This window comes from Scatophagus argus, chromosome 15 (assembly GCF_020382885.2).
Source record: "Scatophagus argus isolate fScaArg1 chromosome 15, fScaArg1.pri, whole genome shotgun sequence".
In the NCBI taxonomy this organism is placed as follows: Eukaryota; Metazoa; Chordata; class Actinopteri; family Scatophagidae; genus Scatophagus; species Scatophagus argus.
The window spans coordinates 20,817,748-20,844,093 of record NC_058507.1 but is presented as its reverse complement, the minus strand read 5'-3'; the positions used below and the strand labels follow the sequence as shown (position 1 = coordinate 20,844,093).

General features: G+C 41.7%; 2 protein-coding genes and 1 long non-coding RNA gene across 3 annotated transcripts; all 3 read left to right on the top strand.

Annotated features, from left to right (window-relative positions):
• The first annotated feature begins 14,548 nt into the window (after positions 1 to 14,548).
• On the top strand, positions 14,549 to 15,331 carry LOC124071993. Its single transcript, XR_006845429.1, has 2 exons — positions 14,549 to 14,591; positions 15,021 to 15,331. It is a non-coding gene; the product is annotated as an uncharacterized LOC124071993 (long non-coding RNA).
• Positions 15,332 to 16,901: 1,570 nt separating this feature from the next.
• LOC124071991 (dehydrogenase/reductase SDR family member 13-like) lies at positions 16,902 to 21,508 on the top strand. The gene is made up of 5 exons (XM_046413107.1): positions 16,902 to 17,159; positions 17,739 to 17,857; positions 18,013 to 18,136; positions 19,906 to 20,232; positions 20,916 to 21,508. The coding sequence occupies exons 1-5, from the start codon at positions 17,030 to 17,032 to the stop codon at positions 21,176 to 21,178; spliced, it is 963 nt and encodes a 320-aa protein (XP_046269063.1). The 5' UTR covers positions 16,902 to 17,029; the 3' UTR covers positions 21,179 to 21,508.
• A 130-nt stretch (positions 21,509 to 21,638) lies between these two features.
• On the top strand, positions 21,639 to 24,797 carry LOC124071992 (dehydrogenase/reductase SDR family member 13-like). Its single transcript, XM_046413108.1, has 4 exons — positions 21,639 to 22,425; positions 23,192 to 23,291; positions 23,333 to 23,344; positions 23,499 to 24,797. Exons 1-4 carry the CDS (start codon positions 22,249 to 22,251, stop codon positions 23,756 to 23,758), a joined length of 549 nt encoding a protein of 182 aa, XP_046269064.1. The 5' UTR covers positions 21,639 to 22,248; the 3' UTR covers positions 23,759 to 24,797.
• The last annotated feature ends 1,549 nt before the right edge of the window (positions 24,798 to 26,346 follow it).

Below are 26,346 nucleotides of genomic sequence, written 5' to 3'. Positions count from 1 at the left end.
AGAACACACAATATTAATTAACATTAGATCCTGACCCTGTGTGTTGGCAGATTTAAATAATCAGCGAATTTAAGCTGTTGTGACTTGCGTATAAATACTCAATCCTTGTCTCCTAACTGAGAGCAGTGCTCAAGGTTCTACACAATATAGACCTATATACACAGAAGTATCCAGACACACATCTTTATGTGGGTGTTTCTCTGGGGTGGGGCTCGGCCTCTTATGTCGAGTGAAGGGAAATCTTAAAGCTTCAACCAAGACATTTTGGTCAATGCTATACTTCCAGCTTTGTGGCAACAGCTTGAGGAAGGCTCTTTTCTATTCCAGCATGACTGAGCCCCAGTGCACAAGATAGATAGACAGATAGATAGATACTTTATTGATCCAGAGGGAAATTCAACAAAGCAAAACACATGATTGAAAAACTTTGGTGTGGAAAAACTTGACTGGCCCACACAAAGACCTCAACCCCATCAAACACCTTTGGGATGAACAAGAAACAGTTGTTGATCTATTGCAACCCTTGCTGGGCGAATGTCAATAAGGCAATAAAATACCTTTTTCAAAAATTGTGAATCACAGCAACCACAAACTGTCGTATGTAGGTATACAGTCTTAAATGTGGCCAAATAAATATTAGACTGAGAGGTCCAGTAGTACGTGAGATTAGCTGCAGACAGATACACACATGGACACATGTCCACACACACACACACACACACACAATCAAATGCACGATCACCTCCAGGCATAATGAGACTAATGTTTATGAGCACGTTCCCCTGCAGCATGCTACCAATGTAAATTCATAAGCTACTAATATTAGACTGAAACCAATTATTTTCAATAATTGTCCTCCCTCTTCTTAATTTGATCTAGATATGAAATAAAACCTTGGTCACACTCTAAAGGGACTAAAATAATTTGACTCTGTTTGACAGCATTATTATATTTATTGAGTTGAAAAAAACTGCATTTGGTTGTCTTTTTTAAAGAATACAAACCTCTGAACTACTAATAAGCCTCTTTATATTTTATCCCTAAGAATCTATTCCCCAAGAACAATGCAGTTTTCATTTTAACATGGTTAATATTCACATTCAGAGCAGTAACATACAGTTATCTGCTCATTAGGGGCACATAATATTTTTATACAATATATAAAAATGTATTAAAAGCTTACACAGACCAAAAAACAAATGTCCTCCACATAACGGGCTTGGAAAAAGCTAGGCAAACTTAGGACGCCATCTTATGGTCAAATATGGCAGAACAACACTCAAGCATTGGAATGATGGCAAAAACCTCACATGATACTTATGCTGTTTGTAGCTGATTACCTTCTGGATAAAGAATGTATCAAACTTTTCATTTAAAAATGAAATGCTTTATTTATTACAAATGTGCGGTGAAGCGGATTGTCTGGCTGCGTTAGATGATTTTGTGCATTTAAAACATTTGTTCAGCGTTTTACTTATTTTGTACAGTGCTATTGATAGTGTACTCATTTCTGAACTAGCCTTTATTAACTGAATAAATTTTAAAATTAAAGTTTGATATATGAAACATAAAAAATGCATTTTTTGGCATTCAGGGTCAAAATGTAACAACAATAAATATGATAAAAACATATCTTGACTGCAATGACAAAACATGTTTTTTGTAAATGTATGTATCAAGGTTCCAAATGAACCTTTTTTTCATAAACCTTTCATAACCTTTAAACACACACTTGAAGCCACAGAGTTTGCTGATGACAGACTCACCACCATGTGACTGCTCTTCTTCTAATTGCACATATGTATTCCCAGACACACTCCCACAGATGCATGCATACACACACTCATGCTCTCTTCTCTTTAGAGTGTCTCATGTTTTGCCTGATGTCAGAGCAGTTGTCATAGAGACGGGCATCACACTTAAATGATGGAGATCTGTCACAAGAGATGTTATCAGCTTTCAGAGAGACATTACAACACGCACAAACAACCCTGACTCCAGGAAAGCTGTCTCAAATGTAAATAAGACAGAATGTGACGATTTGCTAATTCTTTTTGAAATATTCTCAATTGAAAACAGTGTGTCACCTCAACAACTGTGTTGATTTTTGTAGCTTATTGTAAATTTACAAGAGGGTTCCAGGTTGGAATCCCGGTCAGGGCCCTTCTATGTGGAGTTTGCATGTTCTCTCCCGGTTTTCTCCGGGTACTCCGGCTTCCTCCCACAATACTAAAAACATGCACATTAGGTTAATTGGCTACTCTAAATTGCCCCTAGGTGTGAGTGTGAGAGTGTGTGGTTGTCTGTCTTTGTGTGTTGGCCCTGCGATTGACTGGCGACCAGTCCAGGGTGAACCCCGCCTCTCGCCCGTAGTCAGCTGGGATAGGCTCCAGCTCCCCCGTGACCCTGATGGATAAGCAGTATAGAAAATGGATGGTTGGATGTAAAGTTGGTTGGGTGATCCTTTTCCCTGAACCAGCTGGATTTACAGCAGTTGTCAGCTCTGTTTAAATGTACATGTATGTACATTGGTTCATGCATGCACAGCCTCACTTGCATTTAGTCAAAATGCATACTTAAGATTCAGTGGACGCAAGAGTAGAAAAGAAAAATTTATGAATGAGTAATCTATGAGTCTCTTGGACAGTTGACTAAATGATCTTTTGCAGTCTACACTACTATTAATAAAAATGTCTATGTGTCTATGTCTAATGTCTACTATTGTGTAAAAATGCTATTTAAATAATATATGAAAAAGTATATGGTTACTGATAAAATGTTCAAAGTAAATACATAAAATCTCACAGGTGCTCTAAGGAAGTGTCCCTGCCTCACAATTGAAAGTACACCAATTGTATTTTACTATTTTCTGAACCCAGAAAACTGTGACTATAGTATGCTAAATAAATAACTCACACGGGAAATCATGGATGCAAATATCGTTCAGATTAAACAGTTGTTTTCACTGATGCCCAGCCTTTTAGAGTTGATACAAAACAGCCACCTCTCCACAAATTCAGCCACAGGACCCATTTTAACAGATTTACACGATTTCTTCTTGAGCCATTTCACTCATCTAAACGAACATTAAACTTGCGACACAAACGTGAGCATGCGATGCTATTATATCCTGATTTTTGAAGCCAAAGTAGGCTGCAACAGATAACTTCTCCACATTACATTTCATCAGTGTGTGCCCTATTCTGTGCTAAATGTGAGTTTCAGCTGATGTCAAACATTTTCAGTATAAAAGAAAATAAATCCTGCACACAAAACATTTTATAATTGTCATTTCTGTGGTTAAGGACCAGGAAGACGGTTTCCTGTTTTTTCTACCCTTACACTCGCAGCTAAACAACATGCAGTTAGAGCAGGGACTTAGACTGTGCTGTTCCAGAGTTTACCAAAATCAGTCAGGTTCCTGAAAAGTGTGCAGCGCTTGCATTCACATGGTTCGTACTCACCCAACATGGGGATTGCCTTGTTGTACTCAAAGCGTCATGTTTGTAAGTCCTTAAACTCGAGGAAGAAAAACATCATAATGACTGATACAACATGAAGAAAAGAAGGTTATTTTTTGGAATCAAATCCCTCAAATGAACTTTTCAAAGATCTACGTAAGAACTGAAGAGATTTTTGTTTGAAAACTTTAATGCCTTTTTATAAAAATGCTTGACGCTAAAAGGCAATTATGATTGAATAATTTCAAAAGATTTACTCAAAAAGACAGTGTACTTCTATTGAGCAATGATCCCCAAGTGTCAAGAACTGCTATGGAAAGTTTCCAGACACTGTCAGACAGCATAGCATGACAGACAGCATGTAATGATGATAGAAGACAGGAAGGTTTTTTAAGCAAATTGTACATTCATGTAGGAGTTTTGTGCAAAGTTTGGGTGCAGTGAAACTTTGTTTCTGATGAGACCAAAATCACTATTTCAGCTGTATGCACATGCAAACATGAGACACAAAGCAGACATTCACAGCTTTGTTGTTTGGACCCCAGGCTGGATTGCGTTCAGTTAAAATCCAAACAGGCTAATGTGTTTTAACTTTCAATTCAGTTCAATTCAATTCAATTCAATTCAATTCAATTCAATTTTATTTAAAGTGCCAATTCATAACACGGTTATCTCAAGAAACAGGTGTGTAAACAACAACAAGAAAAAACAACAAAAAAGAAGAGAATCAGAGAGAAACAGGTCAACACCCCACACTGACTAAGCATATGGCGATAGTGGCGAGAAAAAACTTCCTTTTAACAGGCAGAAACCTCGAGCAGAACCAGACTCATAACTGAAAAACAATGTGGTTTGAAATACAACATATTTTCCTTTTAATGCACTTGGTGCTCCCTCCATGCTCTTAGGGTTAAATGACTTGTCAAGGCCTTTTGTATCTAATACAAGCTCATAAGCCAGAAAATGTTCAGAGAACCTGTAGTGCGCACCTGTGTCTGCAGCGCTACAAACGTGTAAGAAATACTTCTTTCATGCACAATAAGCCATTTCAGTCTGCACCACATTATGAGTCACCTAAAAGTTTTGTAAAAAGTTCATGAAGTGATCAAATACAATAACAACAGCACAGTGTTAATTTCCTTTTGCTTCAGTATAAGCGTCTCCATCGTGGATATCAGTTAAGTTAAATTCTACATTTTTCTGGTTCATGTGATGGACCTTCATTTCTAAAAACTACACTCTTAAAAAAAAGCTGAGTATGCATTCCTGTGGAAGACCATTGTGATGGTGACAACCAAGTCCAAGCTGTGCTATCTAAAACCAGAACTGGGACTCCTCAGTCAAGAGCTAAAAAAATCAAGCTTTGACATTAAGATTTTCTGCAGCATCATGTTGTAAATGTGCACACAAATTAATGGCAACTTAGCCATTATGCCATTATTTTTTAAGCTGCTGGAAACTCAATTTCCCTGAGGGAGTCATCCCAAAGGGATCAATAAAGTGAAGTCTAAGTCTAACAACATTCATATTAATTATGGATTTGGTGTGCAGTATTGCAAACATATAATAAAATACACTGTTAGTTTTGCATATGGAAAAAAATATCTAGGGAGCAAATATGGTTAAACTGTCAGTAAAATTATTAAGACAAACTGCACTGTATTTTTGAATTATTTAAAATAAAATAATTTGCACTCAATTTATTCTTCTGATATAGAACTCCAGTGTCAGCGATGAAAGTTGTTATTTGATTAGATTTTTAAATATAAACCCCAATCACATCTTTAAATAATCATAATTTCCCCACAAACACTGATAGAAAATGTTATTGTATTTGGCAACACAAAACGTGCAGATGAACTTAATGAATGATCCGGTTTAATACTATTGTATTATAAAATTGATTCAAAATTCTGAAAGTAGTTTTCCTGCAGGTTAGGGTTGGGTTTTGAAGGCCGCCATGCCCCTCTGTATGCAAAATAATTTATCCTTCCTTCTGCAGTTAAAGAATTTCCTTTTTTTTGTTGTTGTTGTTGTTGTTTTTTGAAATATTTGTTTGGTTTATTGACAGTGTAAACATGTAACATGTTAGCAGTAAGGCAGGGATCGCTGCATTCATAATAAATAACATCAGCAGGGGAAGCTAACACTTTACAGTCACATCTGCCCGCAGTGTGCCTGCTGCTGCTAATGAGATGGATGAGATGGATGCATTTCATTATCCCCATGCTGACTGATGATGGATATCCTCTGTGTCACTGTAGCCTTCTGCACTCCAGTTTTCCTGCTGTTGTGGCTTTACATTAGTCAGCGACTGTGTATTAGCTAGTAATTTATTTTTCTCCTTCTGTATATTTCAGTTACAAGAAAAAATACTACAATTTGTGAAAGATCTTCAGTAAAATCAAGAAAAGTTAGCTGGCTGTCTAGCTTCACATAGTTAGGTGGTGTGAGGACAGCACAACAACAATGTGGATCAATCTAAGCTGCTGAGTACTGTCAACACACAACTTGTACTGGGCATTTTGGTATTTGCATAATAACACTGAAAACCTCTTTTGTTGTTAGTTTGGTGTTTTATTTTCTAGGGACGACAGAGCTATAGCATGTCAGCTGTATGGGACAGCACGTGGGCGCCATGCGTCCGAGATGCAGCCGTCTCATTCACACATCGTGATATGCAGCTCATGAAATGTGACAATAAAGAGTTATGAAGTACTAGTATTTTCTATACAGACCTCATGGTTCTTATTTTAGAGAAGCTCTGTTTTGGTTGCGCTTGATTTATTAACCAGAGTCCTCATGATTCACTTAGTTATTAGATGCAAAAGAATTAATGCCTTTGCCAGTCAATTAATTGGATTAATCATGTTTAGTAATGTTTTCTGTGTTAAGAACATTTGAGAAGTTCTTGCCCACAAACCAACCGCCTTGAATATGGTCTCAACATTATAACAGCATTGAACTGATACAGACATGGGTTATAAAAGTCCTCAATGCTGTAAGATTTCGCCATTTTGTATGTGTGTAAACACACCAGTAAAACAGGCTTATATCGTGTTTTCAATAATATTTATTTTTCAAACACAAATTTGTTGATTTTTAATTTGACCCAATGAGAGAAACTCGATACTTGTCGATCTAACTGTACTTAATGTTGTAAAAATTTTCATTCTTGTGAATAAGTTTCTTCCAAGTTCACGAACAGTTATGATTTTTTTTCAGGTGATTAAGTGGAGTAAATAATTGTAACTATTAAGTGGGACATAAATACAGCATCAAATTATCCTTAGTCTGTTAATAGTAATGGAGAACTGTCTTTGATATTACTATGAAAAGGGCCTGTCATGTGTTGGTGTCATGTAGATTGTAAATCTTCATTTACTTAGATTGTTGCATGTTTATGGTAATCCCAAATATTGAATGTTATGAGAGATATTAAAATTTGAAATCAACTTTCAAGGTTCCTTAACTTTGTTCTCCTCAGGTGGTGTGAATTTTATTATTGAATGCCCTGCAGGAGATGGCCTCCCTGAAATAATCGAGATTATCGATGATGACGAAGGTCATCATCTCTTCAGATGAGGAAGAGGAAGGTGAGGTTGAGGTTGTTTTTGAAGTTGAAGGTCAGGGCAGTCCCCCACTCTCTTCTGACAACAATGATGAGGTTGAAGAGGATGAAGATGAGCTTGAGAAAGATGAAGAGACTGACAATGATGAAGCTGGAAATGACCTACCTCAAGTGGTCAGGATTGTCAATGATGACGAAGCTCACAATCGTCCAATCAACATCTCTCAAAATGAGGAAGAGGGAGGTGACTTTGAGGTTCTTCTTGAAGATGAGGATGAGATTGAGGACGATGAAGACACTGATGATGATGATGAGAGGACAGTGAAGACACTGGTGATGATGAAGTTGAGGACGATTAAGACACTGATGATGAGAAGGTTGAGGACAATGAAGACACTGATGATGATGATGATGAGGTTGAGGATGATGAAGACACTGATGATGATGAGGTCGAGGACGATGAAGACACTGATGATGATGAGGTTGAGGAAGATGAACACACTGATGATGATGAGGTTGAGGATGATGAAGACACTGATGATGATGAGGTTGAGGATGATGAGGACACTGGTGATGATGAGTTTGAGGACGATGATGATTCTGGCTATGAGCTCCTGCTTGAGGATTGTGAAGATGACATCAGACATCGCTCCCCTTCCAGATGTGGCCAGAGGAAGATTTTTGGGAAGGAATGGGGGCGAGATTATTCCCCTTCTCCTGTTGGTGCTCCTCAGCAGCTCATTGTCCAGCATCAGGAGCTTCCTCACCAGCGAGCTGAACCATTTCCAGAAGGTCTCCCCTTGGCTTCCCAAAGGCAGGAAGAGGCTTCTCCCTCAACCTCAGGTCCCAGCTCATCCACAAATAGGAGCAGAGAACAGTGTGACATGGAGCATGTAAGCATGAAGAAGCAGAGGCGTGAAGAAAGCAACGAAGAGCCTGCTCCCTCTACTTCAGGCCTCAGCTCCACAACAAAGTGGACCAGAGATGAGCGCAATGAAGAGCAGCTAAATGTGAAGAGGCAGCGGTGGGATCACAAGGTCAGCTATGAAGATTCAGCTCCCTCAACTTCTGTCCTCAGCTCTGCAACAAACAGGAGCAGGGAAGTGAGCTACTGGAATTCACCTCCTTTTGGACTCAGGTCTTCCACAAAATGGACATACTGCTGTGGCCCTGTTGACCACTATAAAAGTGATTCTGACTAGGAACATCACTGGTGCAGGTGACTAACAGGTGTGCAGGTGCAGAGGCAGGAAGGAGAAGTAGGTCACCATGAGGAGCTGTAGACAAACATTGAATAGACAAGACAAGACAGGCGGGAACAAACCAAAACAGTAAGAAAGAGGAAACAGAGGAGAACACAAGGAAATAATGGGAGACAACTATAACACCTTAACACCAGAGTAACTTTCTCATGTGTCTGGCAGGAATGGCAACGCTTTACAGCAAAGTACATACGTACATACGTACATATGTATGTCTGACTGGAATTTCCGTGAGGACAGAGAAGATATGGACCAGAGGAGAGGGATTATTGCAGGACCATCTGGAGGGTGGTGTGCACCTTTCTTTTAGTTGGCTGAGTGAGTGATTGCTGGGACTACAGATATACCAATATCTTACATAAATTAGTGGATCTAGATGAGTTAGCTTTATATATGAATATGAATTTGTGATTATATGTGCAGTGCAAGGATTCTACATGCAAAAGCCCAAAATGTTTTATTTTTGTGTTTTACAGGGCAGTTGGACATCAACCAAACCAATCATTCTAGGACCACAGCAAACCACTGAAGCTGTCTCAGTATCCTACTTGCTTCCAGGCCTCAAGTCTGAAGACCCACTGAGTACATTTATGACCGTGACTTAAAAAAAGTTGGGACATAGTGTAAAATGTTTACCGAGACAGCAGTTTGACGAATTGTTCCGGAGCCCATGTAGTAATGTCCTTTACACAGTCGTGTGTTTCACAAAGTCGTGACTCTCCATCCTTACTTGTGAGGAACTGAGCCCTTTCATGTTTTATTCAGTTATTAAACATATTGTCTTTGTGCTGTTTTCGACTGAATATATGTCAAAAAAGATCAGTCTTTTTGGAATTGTGATTGTAAAATTGTGTATGTCAAAAAAGATCAGTAAATTCTCTTATTTCTGTTTTACACAGCAACCCCTGACACCACCCTCTGCACCTACCCGTCCAGACGACGAGGGCCGCCCGGGCCTGACCAGCACAGGGGATGCTGTTGTTTCCAATCACTTCATCTGTGCTGGTGGGTTTGGGATGCTCGTCACACGCCTACGCACCGGAAGTTGCCACCACCTCACTGCATCTGGATTCAGAAGTCAGGTCAGTTAAGAAAGCGAGCCAGCTCATTCTAGGAAAGAAAGAAAGAAATAATAAATATTGTGCAAATTTTAATTCAGTGTGTTTCTGATTTTAATTTGACTGAAATACATTGCTGTTACATGTGTAAATTTGAACTGTGTGACTTTTAATAATCTGGTAGATTTATAATAAGTACGCTGGCAGTGGTTCTGGTGTTTTCCAATGTTGCATTATATTTCCTTGTTACAAAACTGTAAGCAGAACAGGGAATCATGCAGTCCTTTCAAGCCTTAAGTGGAGTGACAATCCCGCCATGTTCTGAAGCACTGACATTAAACATTAATAAAAATCAGAGGGCAGGGTTGGAAGCACAAATGTTTTAAGATACTAAGCTTGTGATGTCCCTGAGAGCTTCAAAATGTTCCCGATGAGCTACACATTAGCCGACCACTCACAGGGTTGTGAATGTGTGAAACTGTATGAAGCAGAGTTTCAATGTTGTCAAACCCTGTCAGCCACAGAGAGATAAACATTAATTTGCTAACAAGGCATGGATTCTTCCATCGGTGCTGTATTAAATGGTTAAGTAAGTTGGCAGTCAGTGTGGAACATGATGTGTCTCCTTGAAAGCTGATGAAAGGTCATGTATCTTCATGTCACTATGATGTAAAAAGATGCGTGTATATGTGTGTGTCAGACTCAGACTGAGAGTCATCGGGTGCACAGAGAGGTGCTGAGATGGGCTCTGACGAAGAAGAAGAAGAAGAAGAATCAGCTTTATTGGCAGTATATACAGTATATGTTTACATACACACACTGAATTCGTCTTCTGCATTTGACCCATCTTTAGTTGAACACACACATGCAACACCCGACAAATTACATGCAGTGAAACACACACACAGGAGCAGTGGGGGTTATCCAAATTTCACAAAATCCACAACAAATAATAACCATTAAAGATTAAACATCAAAATTTAGAGCAGATTGTCTTCAAATACAACATTTTTAGGAAAAAACCATTAAAACATTAATACTTAATAATTGATACATCGATAGAAATAAATACATAAATATGCCATCATGATTAAAAGTGCTCATTACGCAGAATGACTGGAATGTTATCATATATATTACTGGATTTTCTTTTTTTTTTTTAATTCTGATGCCTTCATGTGACAGCAGCAATTAAATGTTGCAGCTGGTCAAAGTGGAACTACTTTTACTAATCATATACCCTTGGCTTGCTGAATTAAAAACTGTGCGTCATATCTCAAAATCCGACAGTATGTTTCACACCTAAAATTATCATTTCAATTTTAATTATTTAAATACATATTTTCCACGACTGAATAAAGTGTTAAGTCAGTAAACGGAATGTCATGCCGAAGACCTCAGACTGGGCTCCAGTACGTATGGAATTAAAGGTGCAGTCTGGTGTTAGCACAAAAGTAAAATTTTCAAATCCATTCAAGCCCTTATGGTTTATAGTAACAGGAATCTTCTTCCTCACCTCTTCTGCTCTTTCTCTGTGCCTTTCTAACTGAACATGTCAAAATTTAGCGCAGAAAACCATTTGTGTGAATAATAAAACTAATTGTTTTGTCATTGAGTGTGTATGTAGCCTTCGCTCTGTGTGTTTGTATGCATGCACTAGCTGTCTGTAGGAGACAAAGCAGCCTCACATGTGAACAGTAATCCCAGCTGACAGAATGTGTGTGCATGTCTCTGTGTGTTTGTGTCAGTGAGTGTACAATGTGTGCTGTGTGTCTGTGTGTGGACCAAACGCTCTACTCTTTTGCTCTCCACAGGAAGTCAACGGGGGAACAGCACATACTGTACGACATGCTGACACAAAATCTCTGTCACCTTACTGGCACAGGTAAATTATAAAATTAATATCCAGGCACAGAGAGAGAGCACCAAAATATCTTCAGGTCTATCTGAATCCAAATAACAAAGGCAAGGAGTTAGTCATTTGTTAGCACTAAATCATTTACAAACAGACATCAGCCTCTTCTGTTCATAACAGATGATAAATACATCCTCTACATAGATAAACATATGTGTTCTACATATGGAAAGTTACATGTATAGTCCAATTAATGGAATGATTTTCTGTGTTCAGCATGCGAGGATGCCCGAGTAGAGGTAAACTGGTTGGCTTTCAAAGTTAAAAGTATCCATTTGAAGGTTTGGTTTTCTGAATAATTAACACTAACATTAACGAATGGTTCTCTTTGACTAGTTGCCGTGATTAAACTGTAGGGGGCTCCTTATAGCACTAGATGGCACCAGAGTACAGACTACAGTGCGACAGTGTGGTTTAACAGGCCAATGAATTTTGTGTATTATTTGTTTAACATGGCATGTAACATGAAACATATCTTGAATTTAACCTCAAGGTTAGAGAGCTTGGGCCCTCTTTGACAGCTCTAAAAACACAACAGTAAAGGAGACAGAAAATGACATAACAAGCACAGCCACAGTTGTAAAACTCAGTTAAATACAAGGAAGAGCTAGAGGCTTGAACAGATTAATTCTATGTCTGAAATTGGTGGTAACAGTACTGTTTACACAGCTCTACTCTTAAAACACTCTACTCTTTATTAGAATGTGTCCAATACTTTGATTTCTAAGCAAATAGCATCCAAACCAATGTTCTCAATTTTTTATCCTTAGAGCCCCCCCTATTTATGTCTAAGAAGGAGGGGTCTCAGAGCTGTCCTGTCCTTTGCTATGTTAGTTAAGCAAAAGGACTAGATATTCCAATCCCAAGTATTTCCATATACAGTTGAGCGAAGGGACCTTGCTTGGACCTCTCAGTGATGTTACACTATGCGACACATCATCAGTTGTGTACCCCAGTATCATCAGGTGTTTCGGCCATTTAACACAAGACACCCTCCTTTGAGGTAGGCCCGCCACAGGCTGATCAGACCCGGGTGTGTGTCGCATAGGAACTGAGTGGTCACTTTGCCCCCCATGCCATCTCCTTTCTTCGTAGCCACAGCCAGTGACTACTTCTTTCCGCTGTGGTGACAAGCGCCTTGATCGTCTTCCTCTGAGGTTGGCCTCTAATGCCCAGTTCTTTTAGGAGTCTTATGGTGGAGTTGGCAACAAAACACAGCCCACCTCCACAGAACGCACCAGCACTGTCCATCCCTGCTCTTCTGCCTGAGCAGCAAGGTCAGAGTACCGCAACCTCTTTCTTTCATAGGCCTCATCAATGGCTTCCTCCCAGGGCACCGTGAGCTCAATAATGAAAACGCGGCGACAGGAGTTGGACCACAACACCAGGTCTGGGCGCAGGCTTGTGACAGCAATATTGGGTGGAAACACTAGATTTTTGTCGAGGTCTACACGCAATTCCCAGTCCCTGGTAGTACCAATGAGGCTTGAAGGAGTGGGAGGGGCTCTGGTAGATTGTTTTTCACCCTCCTGGATGAAGGCTGTTGATGTATGGGGTTCTGCATGCGTAGTAGATGGAGTGGCAGTTGTGGCAGTTCTTTTCAGTTCTATGGCTGAGGCCAGACAACGCAGCACTTGATTGTGGCGCCAGGTGTATCTGCCTTGAGAAAGGGAGATCTTGCAGCCCACGAGAATGTGTTTGAGGCCTGCTGGGGCTGAGCACAGGGAACATGTTGGGTCCTCACCGAGCCAAAGGTTTAGGTTTGCTGGCGTGGGCAGTATGTCATAAGTGGCTTTTATGATGAAGCCTAGCCTGTTAGACTCCATGTTCCATAGCTCACTCCAGGAGATTTTCTTTTTGGCAATCCCATCTCATCCACCGTCCTTGCTGCGGTTGACTGACTGCTCTGGCGCAGCTTTGCTAAAACAAAGCAAAAGATAACTCTCAAGTTATAGTCTTGGATTCTTTTTGATATTGATGAGTCATCAGCAGTTTTATGTTCCTCAGCCATATTGTTTCATTTGTAAAATACTGATGCTCTGACTGCAGGTAAAAAAGGGGATGAACTAGTTATCCACCTGAAGACTGATTTTGAGCTGTGGCTAAGTAACCCACAAATTTTGAGAGAGAAAAAAAAAATTAATAAATCATCCAGTAAGTGATTCAGTGTTTCAGAGACTGAACCACTCATGCTAACTAATGACATTCCCATCAGCCTGAACTGTACTTTGTGCTTGGTGCTAATTAGCACATGGCAACATGCTGACAGATTAAATTAAGACGGTGAGAATGTTATACATTACCCTCGCTAAAGATCACCAGGTTAACAATGTAACCGTGAGTATGTTATGTATCCTGACCACCATGGTAGGGAATTACAGACATAGTGGTCTAAGACACTGACCCCTGTTCCGGTGCAAATACCTAAAAAGAGGTCTTGCAATTGTGACTATGTTATTTCCCCACTCCAACACTTTCTTGTATGGGATGAACGGCATAATCCAACCTTCACTTGGTTTTAGAACTAGCATTTCTGTTAACAGAGACAATGATACTGAAGCTTCTGTTCTTCTTGTGTTATTCCCCAGTGTGAGGGACCAGAGTGGTCTCCCCGAATAAAGGGATCTGAGCAAGTTCAAATCCAGGTGGAAGAGGTTTGAAACAGGACACAGCAAAGCTTCAGGTGCCAGGAAAAAAAAGGTTTTTATTTTCCTGAAAGACAACTACTCTAAACACAGTCTGAGAGCAGCCAAAACAGCAATACCGTAAACTCACAGCAGGTCATAGTACTTCTCTCCAAGATGACCAGAAGCTTAATGAGGCTCCCTTAAATAGGACTGCTGGTTGAGCCCAATTGGTTCAAACCATCATTGAGGGGATCACCGAAAATTATAATGGTCCATACAATATTATTAATCATAATAAATTAATACCAAAATAAAGAATGCATTGTTTCATTTACCCACACACCATTTATTCACACACCACACAATAACTTTGTACAATTATTCCATAACCAACACCATAACGAAATACAAACACCCCTGAGTACAGTGGGACGTGCCCCCTTGCCCCGCGCTCAATAAAGCCCACCCCTGCAGCGGCGCTTCCGCAGAGAAGCAGTGGAGTGCAGGTGAGTACGTGTACGTGAGTGTTTGAAGAGTCTTTACAAACGGACGTACCTCACAATACGCCTGGATGCTAGACCGGGGAGGAAACTGTCACGGGTGAGTTGTGGTGGTTGTGGTGCGCGAGGGACGCGGCGGGCCGACGCTGTCTTGGCAGGCCACGTCATCACAAAGTGTCCGACGCAGTGAGAAGGGGGTGGGGTGCTCACCTTTTCACACTCTGAATATTTAAATATTGAAAATATATCTCTCGAATGTTAAGTTTAGATTCTGGATCAAGAGCCCACAATCAGCTCGGCTGTCCTAAAAATTAAAGACAGCATATTGATGATGTATCCGTAATTTTCACTTCTCTTTTGATGATTTAATCATCAACATCAATAATAAACTCTGGGCTACCTTTGATATTTGGAGCACCAGCTAAATTTAAGGAGACTTCATACCAACAAGAGTTAGCAGTTGAGCATAAACAAAGTAAAACAACTGGTGGTAAATGTTTGTGTTTATTAAAACATGTCTGTCTTTCACAAAGCAGTTGGTGATGCCCAACATGCTTATTTCCCAATCTTTTATGGCAAAATCGAAACAATCCTCTAATTCTCTTCTTAATTATTGCCTCAAAAAGCATCCTTCACAGAAATTCAAAATTAAAATGGGCGTTGGTTCACTCAGAAGATGCTGGACAGTCTGTACAACTTTACCTCGTCCTTCGCCGTGTCGCAGGCCCAGATGACCCCGACCCCCACGGAGACATTCAATCCCGTCCAGCTGCATCCTCAAATGGTATGAAAACTCTCAGAGGAGGATGGCACAGAACCCGAACTTCTGGAAAAACTGATGAAAGCCGAGACACTGGAGGAGAACATGAGACCACAGAGGGAACCTGGACAGTTTCCACAGAGCCTCACGGTTCAAATAAAAGTCTCTTTTCATCCAGCTGCATGTTTCCCTTCATCTCTGACACTCACCTTCATTTTCTACTGAACCGTGTTGTGCTACACCGACGTGTTTCTGTCTAAGAAAATAATAATGTAATTATCGATTTATCTGCTGATCACTTTCACAATTAATCAATCAAACTTTTGGTGAACAAAGTCTTAACTTCAGGTTCATTTAAACTGCTTCTTGGTCTTCGTCAGTGATCCATGTTTGCTCAGTTGTAGAGGAAGTTTAGTTTCACCCCGAAGAAGAAGAAGAGCCTGGAAGCTTTGTTCAGTTTTTAATCTTTAGCAGCCAAGCAGAGAACAGCAGATTTCACAGCCTGAACTAAAGGTGATGCGGTTAGACTTCAGACGGTGTTTACAACCAAAGCACACAATGAAGACAAACTACAATGATGTCAAAGTAATACATTAGGTTTAAAGCAAAGTGTTTCAGAGGCGTTTGACTGGTCCCACTGGTTCAGTTCAGACACTTTGTCAAAAAAAACAACACCCTCAAAGCCTCATGGGAGTTGTGGTTAACTTTGTAATGATCCCAGTGTGTCACTCTTTTTTAAATGTTTTCATCCCATTACAGAGTGATGCTCCTGTTTTTAACTTTGCTACAAATTATAAAGAGACATCAAGCCTTTGCAATTTAAAATAACAATAAAAAACATACATTGACCAGAGCCTGAAGAGAGGGACCCGAGGGGAACGGTAAGCCCGCAGGGAGCAGAGGTACAGAAGGTGTTGTGTGATAAAAGAGTAGCAGCAAGAATGAAAGGAAAGGTTTACAGGATATTTATATCTTTCACTTCACTTTCTTGGTCTGAACGAAAAAGAATTTCCCCTCAGGAATAAAGGGATTCTGATTCGGATGGACAGGATCAGGAATGAGGACATTAGAGGGACGGCTCATGTGAGATGTTTCAGAGATGGTCTGGACATGATCAGAGGAGGGACAGTGTTGGTCAAAGGATGCTGATGTTAGAGCTGCCAGGCAGGAGGTCCAGAGGGAGACCAAAGAGGAGGTTTATGGATGTAGTGAAGGAGGACATGAAGGAAGTCGGTGTGAGGGAAGAGGACACTGAGGACAGGGCGAGATGGAAACAGATGATCTGCTGTGGCGACGCCTTAAGCAAACAGCAGAAAGGAGAAGAAGAAAACTTCTAATAACCGAATCCAGCAGCATGTGTTGCTATGGCTGAAACGTGGATGTGAACTACAAAAACACCAAGAATCAGAATCAGAATCAGAGTTCTTTATTTGTCACATGTGGATGTGCATCCACAGTGAAATGAAAAAAACAACACTCCTTTTAACAACTGTGCAAAAATACAGAGAGTCACTTTAAATGACAGTAACTGGTCTTGTTCTACTGTAACCGAGTAACCGAAACGCTATAATACATTAAGTCAGCCTTACAAATACTCTGCCATCACACGTACTGCTGTCATACCGTGGAATGTGCGGGATCAGCCACCAGGCGGCGCTGCACGTGCGCTTCAGGACCTACGTCAGCCCGTATTATCACCTTCCACCAACCAGGATGACGTATCAGCCCGACGGAGGTTTGGGCTCGGGTTTCAGCAGCTCGACCAGGACGGGGAGGTGTGTGGGGCTGCGCACAAACACTGATCACGTTAGCAGCTGCGTGTTCTCCAGTATACGTGTGTGTAGTTGAGTGTACTTTGGGGTTTTTGCAGTCAGGATGTTGCTGGAGTTGCTGCTGTTCGCTGTGCTGTTAGTCGGAAGTTATTTTCTTCTTCACTTGACTGTCCTCAAGTTACCCAGATGTAAAAGTACCGCAAAGTTACACGGCAAAACCGCCCTCGTTACAGGTGAGTCCGTCATTTGCCTAACTACTAACTGAATCCGAAACGCGATCGCTCCTTGAACCCGAACTCGCACTAGCTGACCAGACCAGGTGGGCTGAGAGTGAAAACCTGACATAAGCTGAACGTTAGAAAGACGTTTGCACTGCGCCAGAGGGCCATGAAGCGCCAGGCAGATGTTGGGCAGATGTTAAACAGGCCTGCGTGGAGACCGTCTGCAGCGTCGATCCTTCCTCACTTCCTCACTGAAACAAAGTACAGTTTAACTCAGCTCACCGCCATCTTAGAAAGCTTTACAAATTGTCATATTTTCATTTTCGTTTTTTAAATTTGAGTTACTTTATTAATCCCAAGCTGGGAAATTACTTCTCTGCATTTAACTCATCACTGATTGAAACACACACACACATGCAACATGCAGTGAAACACACACAGGAGCAGTGGGCAGCATCAGGGAGCATATGCAGTCTCTTCTTCTTCTGGAGGCCTTAAATGTCTCTGCAACATATTTGAGAGGAAAAGTGAGGACGTGGACGTGTAGGTGGTGCTACATGATATGTCAGGGATTCTGCCCTTGCTGTCCAGGAGCAAACACTGGCATCGGTAAGACCACGGCAATGGACCTGGCCAGGAGGGGGGCGAGGGTGATCCTGGCCTGCAGGGACAGACGGCGAGCAGAAGCTGCTGTCCAGGAAATCATCCAGGTAAAGACAACCAGCAGTTTGTGACAGAAGGAGGTCACAGATTTATGATTTGGATTGTGATGTGGCTTGGTGTCCGTCAGCGTCCCCGGTCCTTCAGTATTCTTATGTAGCAGCGTTTGATGCTCCCTGACCTGTGTTTGTTGCCTTGTGATCAGGAGACAGGAAACAACCAGGTGATCTTCATGCAGCTCGACCTGGCCAGCCTGCAGTCCGTGCGCTCCTTCGCTGACGACTTCCTCCGGTCCGAGTCCAGGCTGGATCTGCTCATCAACAACGCCGGTCAGCCGTCTGCTCTCGTGAATACAGAACATCAGTGGTTCCCTGTCATCCACACCGCCACCTGTGGATTTAAAATTCAACTGATTTTGTGAAAGCTGAGGTTATTTCAATAATGTTTTCATGCAGCTGAACTGTCAGCGTTTTGGTGAAGGTCACATCCTGCCTGGAGTGACAGAAGCTGGGTGTTTCAAGCCTTTATTAAGTACTTTCAGCTAACCATTTCAACTTAATCCTTACTTTTAGTTATCTGTTTAAACTGTCAACCTTCACCTGAGGCTGACCAGTTGAAACCTGATGATCATTACCAGCCCATGACCCCTGCACAGGACGTAGAAATACAGAAACAACACCGTCCTCTTGTATTACACTGCAATACACCCAGAGAAAGCAGCACAAGGAGATCAATAAGTGCAGAAAATGAATAAGCAAAATAATGAAAAGTGTACAAAATAAGAATAATATAAAATAGAAACTATACAAATGCAAAATTACAAGACATACAGCACCCACAACTAGTGCTGTACCTGAAATGAAAGTGTAGAACCATTTCCAACAAGGTGTCATATTGGTTTGATTAGATCCAAGTGTCTTTGGGATCTGCTACGTCCCTTCCTGACTATTTCAGCCCAGTCCAGTTTCACTGTCCACTCTTTCCACTTCTGATGACAACTGGGGCCTCCTGTCCTTCTGGTGGTCCACCTCCAGTTCTTGGTGTTGTTGATGTTGAGCTTGTGGCTCTGTATCGGTTCTCTTTACTTTTCCTTGTTGTCACTGTTGCATCAGACAGTGGAGGCAAACATTTGGAAGCAGAGCTGAAGCAGAAGTGTGAGGGAGGATGGCAGCAGTGCAGTTCCTTCCACCGCGACATGCTGCGGCTTGCCGGTGAGGGGGATCTGCAGGGGACTGCAGTCACATTTGCAGGAGCTTGTCCCTTACAAACCAGAGCTGGGTGCTGTTGAGAGCACCGGAGGAGTCACAGAACCAAACTTTCACAGCTTGCTTCCCTGCTTCTCCAAACCTTGTGGGCCTTGTGTGTCATGAAGACGACAGCCTCCTCCAGTCTGATGTCTGGCTGATATGCACTCAGCTTGTAAGAAGCACAGGTTTGTGGTCATGACGAGCGCTGGGCACGACCTCAGCCTCAGGGTAAGACCGAGGAGGTGCCGGAGAACTGGACCCCTGGCTTTGTTTACTGGGCCCTGGAGAACCTCCTTTCAGTCTGGCTGCTTGTTAGGGTGGGGCCAGTGGTTGGGGGCCTGTCATCTGAGGTTTGTCCAGATGGGGAGGACGGTATAGTCTGAAGAGGTGCGAACGCTTTCTCTGAGTTACTGTTGTAGTTGGAAAGTTTGCAACATTTTCTGCTTTCTTTTGCTTTTGTGTTTTTGTCTTTTGAAAGGCAGACTCTTCAATGGTCTGGTCAAGGCAGATTTTATTTACATCTTTACAATCTATACAGCACACAAGACCCCCGTCCTCAGACCCTCGTTTCAGGCAAAGTTTTTGTTCGAGAACAATGCAAAATTAGACAACAGATGAAAAGACGCTAAAAGCAGATCTGCTCAGACAGGTTAGGTAAGTAAGAGAGGCCTCGTTTATTAGTAGAAGGCCTTTATTCCACATCCCCCTCCCCCGTTCTGTTCAGTACATGTCAGTACTCCGCTAGTCTTTGTTCCAAGCTGGGCTAAACAAGTCCTGGAGCAATCTGTGCTCGAGGCAAAACAGCCACAGTTCAAATGTAAGTCTATTGTTCGTGGTGTTTGTGCCTTCAGGTCTGATAAACGGCGGAAAGACGGAGGACGGCTTCGGGATGATCTTTGGCGTCAATCACTTGGGTCACTTCCTGCTGACGGTGTTGCTCCTGGACCGGCTGAAGGCGAGCGGGCCGAGCCGCGTGGTGACGGTGGCCTCCAAAGCGTACAGAATGGGGAAGGTTGATTTCAACTGTCTGACGACGCACAAAGACTTGGATTTGGGCGGCAACGACTATCAGCTCTTTAAGAAGTACTGTCACAGCAAACTGTGCAACATCCTGTTCACCTACGAGCTCGCCAAGAGGCTGCAGGGCACCAGCGTCACCTGCTACAGCCTCCACCCCGGTCAGTAAGCACCAGCCCACGTCTGCCAGGAGTAACAAAATCAAGGAATGAAATGTTGGAGAGAAAAAGACAAAAATTAGAGATAAATTATAAGATCTGTGCATGTGAATCAAAACTTGACTTAGAAATGTTAAGAAATCAATAACTAAACATTTTTATGTAACTTTGCTTTTAGGCGAGTATTTTAATTTTTGTCATTCATTAGTCAGTTATTTGTTCCTGACAGAAGTGGACGTCCATACACCGTAAATGTATTGTTAGTCATATGTTTTATTTAGCCTGTAAGAGCAACAGCCTGCACATCCGTATTAAAATCCCGTCTGCTGACTGCTGGTACAGATTAATCTGTGGTGTGCAGCGCTCGTCCATATTCTTGTCCCTGGGGACATAAACATTGAATATATGAACCGGGGCGCTGCCGTTGGATACGAGTTCATGTGTCAGTCTTCAGTTTCTGGTCTCCTCAGCTGTCAGTCATTTAAAAAAATGCACAAAACTGTTCATATTCTGTACGAGGACGGTGGTTGATATAATTTTGACTTAATCGCAGTTTGAACTCTTGATTCTTGATGATTCTTGATTTTTGCACACATTACAGTTGATCTTTTCTGACAGATTTGGTCTTCCATGCAGATCAGTTAAATGTGTTGTTAAACTTTCCGTCCTTTGTCTTCTCTGTCCAGGAGCAATAAAAACGGAAATCGGACGTCATGGCGGCTTCTGGTGGAATCTCATTCTCACACCCATTGTCTTTCTTCTCTTCGTGGATGCTGAGTCCGGAGCTCAGACTACACTCCACTGTGCCCTGGAGCAAGGCATCGAGCCCCTCAGCGGTCACTTCTTCAGCCGCTGTGCGCCGCTGCTGAACATCGAATCGAAGGCGAGAGACGACGCTGCGGCCAAGAAGCTGTGGGAGCTCAGCGAGAGTTTCTGTGGTTTGTCCTAAAGCCACACCTGACACCTCGCTGTCACCACGAGACACTGATTGCAGGACGAGGTCTCCGTTTTGTGTGTGTGTGTTTCCTGTGTGGCGCTTTGAAAACAAAAGAGTCTGACCATCCTTGACGGGCTCTAAACCGTCTCTTAGGTATGTACGATAAAAATAACGTGTTTGAAAGGTTTGAAAGTGAAACTCTTGTTATCTGTCACAAGTTTGTCTTAAACAGAAGTAATGGAAACTCATCTGTTGTGATGTAACTGCAGTGTTTAATTAAAAACTACAATCAGTCTCATTTCATAAATCAAGTCAAAAATATAAAGTAATATCTTAAGTTTGTGTCCTGTGTTTGGTGTTTTGTTTAAAGCACTTGTAGCACACAGTTTACATCTGTCCTATACAACGTCTCTTCACATTTGTAGCACATTTTTTATTTTGAAGGCTTTGACAGGAAGTGCAGTTTTAGCCTCTCTGAGGGCTCAGGGTAAACCACTGGGTCAGAGGTCAAACAACAGGAGGAAGCAGACCGGATCAGTCGGACGGTGTGCCGGACTCTCCAGTCGGGTCTACAGACCGCCTCGGAAAACAAAATTAGATTCTAAGGTTTGTTTTGAGTTGATCTTGAGAACATTCCTTTATGATCCGACAACATGAGCTGGCTTCTCTGAAATTACAAAAACATGAGAAAATATCAAAGTTGATGGACTTGAAGTGAACCATAAGAAAAGTTTTGATCAAATGAATGAAAAGTGAAGAGAGTAAAGCAAGCCAAACGCTGGGGTCTACTTCTGGTTAACATCATGCTCAGCTGATGATGATGTTGTTCCAGGAAACAGGAAGTACTGACGTGCTCTACATGCTGTTGGACTTCAGTTAACTTACAGCAGCACATGGTAACGTCTTGTAGCATGCGGACAGAAAACGTGACACGTTGATGAAAGGAAACGCAGAGGAAGGGAAGTTATAAGGGCTATAAAACGTTAAATGTTGGACCTGTCGTCTCTTCAGAGAAGCTCTTTGACAGCAGACGCTGTGAAGACATTGTGAGACCGGTGAAGTGGGACACCCGATGTGGTCCAATGAAACAAAATGTTCACTGGGACAAAAATCTCCTGACTTCCGTCTTCCTCTTGATCGTTCAACAGACACCAGAATTCCATTCAGGGCAAACCTGGGAGAAGCCAAAGATTACACGCGGAGGACGCGTGGTCACCGTGTCCTCCATGGCTCATCGCTGGGGACAAATCGACTTTGATGTGAGCTTTTAAATTGCTGCTCCAACATACACTCGGAAGTATTTTTACACTTCAGGGACAACACTTTAATGTAGACTTCAGACACAAATACCAGAAAGTGAGCAAACTCCTGTCAGGACCGAATTATCCCAATTTCGACCTCGCGGTGCGTAGACCAGCACCAGTCATTACAGTCACTGCAGCTTCCTTCAGTGTTTCAGCTCTTGTTCCTTTTCCATTTCTTCCATGATGGGCTGTGACTCAGTACATTTACTCGAGTACTCTACATATATTTATATATAGTGTTCTCATTTGTGCACCTTCTACTGCATTACATTCCAGAGGGAAATATTTTACTTTTTTACTGCACTACACTTAATATTTACTTTACAAATTAAGACTTTAAAACACAATAAGCTTATAAAACACAGAAGATATGAATGAGATCAGTGTGTCGTGTCTCCTGTCACGTTTCAGAGTCTTTTGAGCTGTCGTTTCTCTGCTGGGTTCCATTTCAATAACCGTTCAAGCAAATTTGCTTAAGTTTATAAAACAGGCTTGACAGTCTGAAGATAAGGAAGGTTTCCCTCCAGCATTCCTCACACCTGAACAGATCTGTTTGTGTTCAGGCCTGACATGATGTCATCAACTCTGTCAGCCAAAGGGAATCCTTCATGCGAGTGCGCCCTCTGCTGAGAACACTCCTCAGTCTCTGTCAACACCTGCACAGGTGATGTCAGCACACGCCTTTCCTTGTCACCTGTGTTAATGCTGCTGTTGTGTGCAGGCTCTGGCAGTGAACAGACACCTGGGCACCGGCAGGTACAGCTGGCAGTTCTTCCAGGCGTACTGCAACAGTAAACTGTGTAACGTGCTCTTCACCCACGCGCTCGCCAAGAGGCTGAAAGGAACCAACGTGACCTGCTACAGCGTCCACCAGGTAACGCGCTCTGAGCAAACTAAACCCCATGTGTGAACTGAAATGAAGCGCAGAGCTGTGACGGTGGGTGCGCTCGGTATTGTGCAGCCTTCAGTTCGTTGTTAACCCCAGTGACACTTTAGACCACGTGTCTCTCGACCATCTTGCCCCGCAGGTGTCGTTCGGACCGAGCTTTCACGTCACGTCAGCCTGTGGCAGAAGGTTTTCATCGAGCCCGTGGCCCGGCTGCTGTTCCTGGACCCAGAGGCCGGAGCTCAGACCACGCTGCACTGCAGCCTGCGGGAGGGAATCGAACCTCTGAGCGGACGTTACTTCTCCTGCTGTGCCGCACAGGAAATGTGCGCCCAGGCCCGAGACGATGCCGTGGCTCGGATACTGTGGGAGGTCAGCGAGACGCTGTGTGGTCTGTCCTGACGGTGGAATGGCCACAGAGGACTTGTTCTTGGTCTTAACCGTGTAAATAGCTGTTACAGTACAAGCAGTGCTCATGTGTAGGAGTGTATGGGGTACTGCAGATGTCACTTGTACTCATCTGCGCATTATAAGCAGGGGACCTCATCATTTAACAGTGTACCTCTTCTATGTGTGTCAGGCAGTGTAAGGATAATACACATGCACACACAAGATTGAAAGCCAGTATCAAAAGTCTACAGAATAAATATATTTATCTACATTTGGCAAGATGGATTGAGCAGTATGCTGCTCTGTTGCTCTCTGCTCTGGTTTGTAATGTAGGTTAAAGTATGGTAGCCTCACTTCCAATCACGAGCTGTGCTTGAATGGGGAGTTCACCAAAGTTCATGGCGATGCTGAAAGATTCCCGATATGTTTTTGCCGTAGGTGGTCTGTGTCAGCCTGTGATGTCTTCATTTTTGTAAACTAAAGTGACACAATACAATACTGACAGCTGCATACTAATTAAATGAGCAACCAGCTTAACAATGGCCAGCGGTTTTTTACACTTGTAACAGTGATGATGTACATGATCATAAGAGTCAGCAGCAGAACACTTCCACAGAATAAAATACAGAGGCCTGTTCACACACAGAGTCACATGCTACACATTATTCAATCAATCACCTATCAGCTTGTACACAGGCCTGCCTACAAACCCACTGAGCAAAGCTAATGAGATGTTTATTTAAAAGACTGTATAAATATCAGGAATATGCAAGTGTTCTAACACCTAATCAAGCTGACACATGTTTACTTTTCAACAGTGTTGAAATGTGTTCACTCTCCACTGAGATTGCTTTAGTTGCAGGGTCTGAACTGATTACATGGATAGCATGAGTAACGTTTGTGTTTGCTTAAAAATGTTTAGTATGACTGAGTTTTTCGGCCCACTTTTAAAAATGAATAATTGAAATTTCAAGAATCAAGTTGTTATATTTTGGGGGAAATGCAATAGGTAGTGTATTGTTGTAAAAATAAAGCCAGTTTTGTTAGTGAAAAGTCATTCCATTATAAGACTAAAATTTATTTATAATAAAATTGTAATTTAAAACAAAATTTAAATAGTCAAAGTTAACAAAGTTATAATTCTGTGAGAAAAGTAAACATGGGATAAGAGTGTAATTTTGAAAGAAAAAGTTTATATTACAAGATAAAGTCATAGTTTCACAAGGAAAAGTTTCATTATGTGATATTAAAACATCACTAGACAAGGTTGTAATTCCACTAGAAAAAACCCTTAACAGTATAGTATAGTGTTACGACTGATGTGCAGAGGAAGAGGAAAGTTGGAGAAAGACCTAACTGCAAATGACTGAGGCAGAGCTGAACTCAGCTCAGTGATTTAATAATAGAAAGGTGGGGTGACGTGGGGCGCAGTGAGTTAGTGCAGTCACCCCATGTACAGAAGGTTGAATCCCTTTATAGCAGAAAAAGTTTCAGATCCATCCAAACAGCTGTATATGGTGCTGTAATACTAACTCTTTAGATGATTCATATTCTGTTCTTTCAGAACCTGAGCCTGGACTTGTTTGTGGAACATTTCATCACAAATCTTAATCTACACTGTATAGACATGACTGTAATTAATTCAATTCATTTGCACTTTGAGACACCTTTCATTTGTATATATTTTATGATATAAAGTGCACAAGCAAACATTTTAAACTAAACCATATATAAATACAAACATATACTGTATAGACAAAAGTATCCAGACACATCTCTTTATGGGGCTCTTTTACAGGGGTTGGGTTTAGTTGCCTTATTTCCAGTGAAGGGAAATCTTAAAGTTTCAGCATACCAAGACATTTTGGTCAATGCTATGCTTCCAACTTTGTGGCAACAGTTTGGGGAAGGCTCTTTTCTATTCCAGCATGACTGTGCCCCAGTGCACAAAGCAAAGCTCCATAAAGATATTGTTTGATGAGTTTGGTGTGGAACAACTTGACAAGCCTGCACAGAGCCCTGACCCGAACACCTCTGGGATGAACTGGAAAGGAGAATGCAAGCCAGGCTTTTTCACTGAACATCAGTGCCTGACCTCATTATTGCTCTACTGCATATACATGCAAAATTTACCACAAAAACACTCCTAAATCTTGTGAAAAGCCTTCCCAGAAGAGTGGAAGTTGTTATAGCTGCAAAGCTGACTATTTAGAATGCAATGTCATTAATGTCCTTCGTGACATAATGGTCAGGTGCCCTGAAACTATTGTATATACTAAGTATATTCAGAATAAACATAGTCATTTTGGTTATATTTTCCTGTTCATATTCTCCAGGAGATGGAAAATTTTGGACACTTGGTGATCTTTAATCTAGTGTCTCCAGGACAAAAGTTTTACTTCTATGCAAGAGATATCAAAATCTAAATCATGACAAATATTAGATTTAAACTTTGACATTCTTTTTGTTTATTTCAGACCAGAATTCAAGATCACTGTGTCTCACTGAGAATCATCTTCTTAAAATACCTTCCCCGTGAAAAAGAGTTGCTGGAGGAAATGAGAGGTACAAAATTCAGAACCACCAGGCCCAGCAGTAGA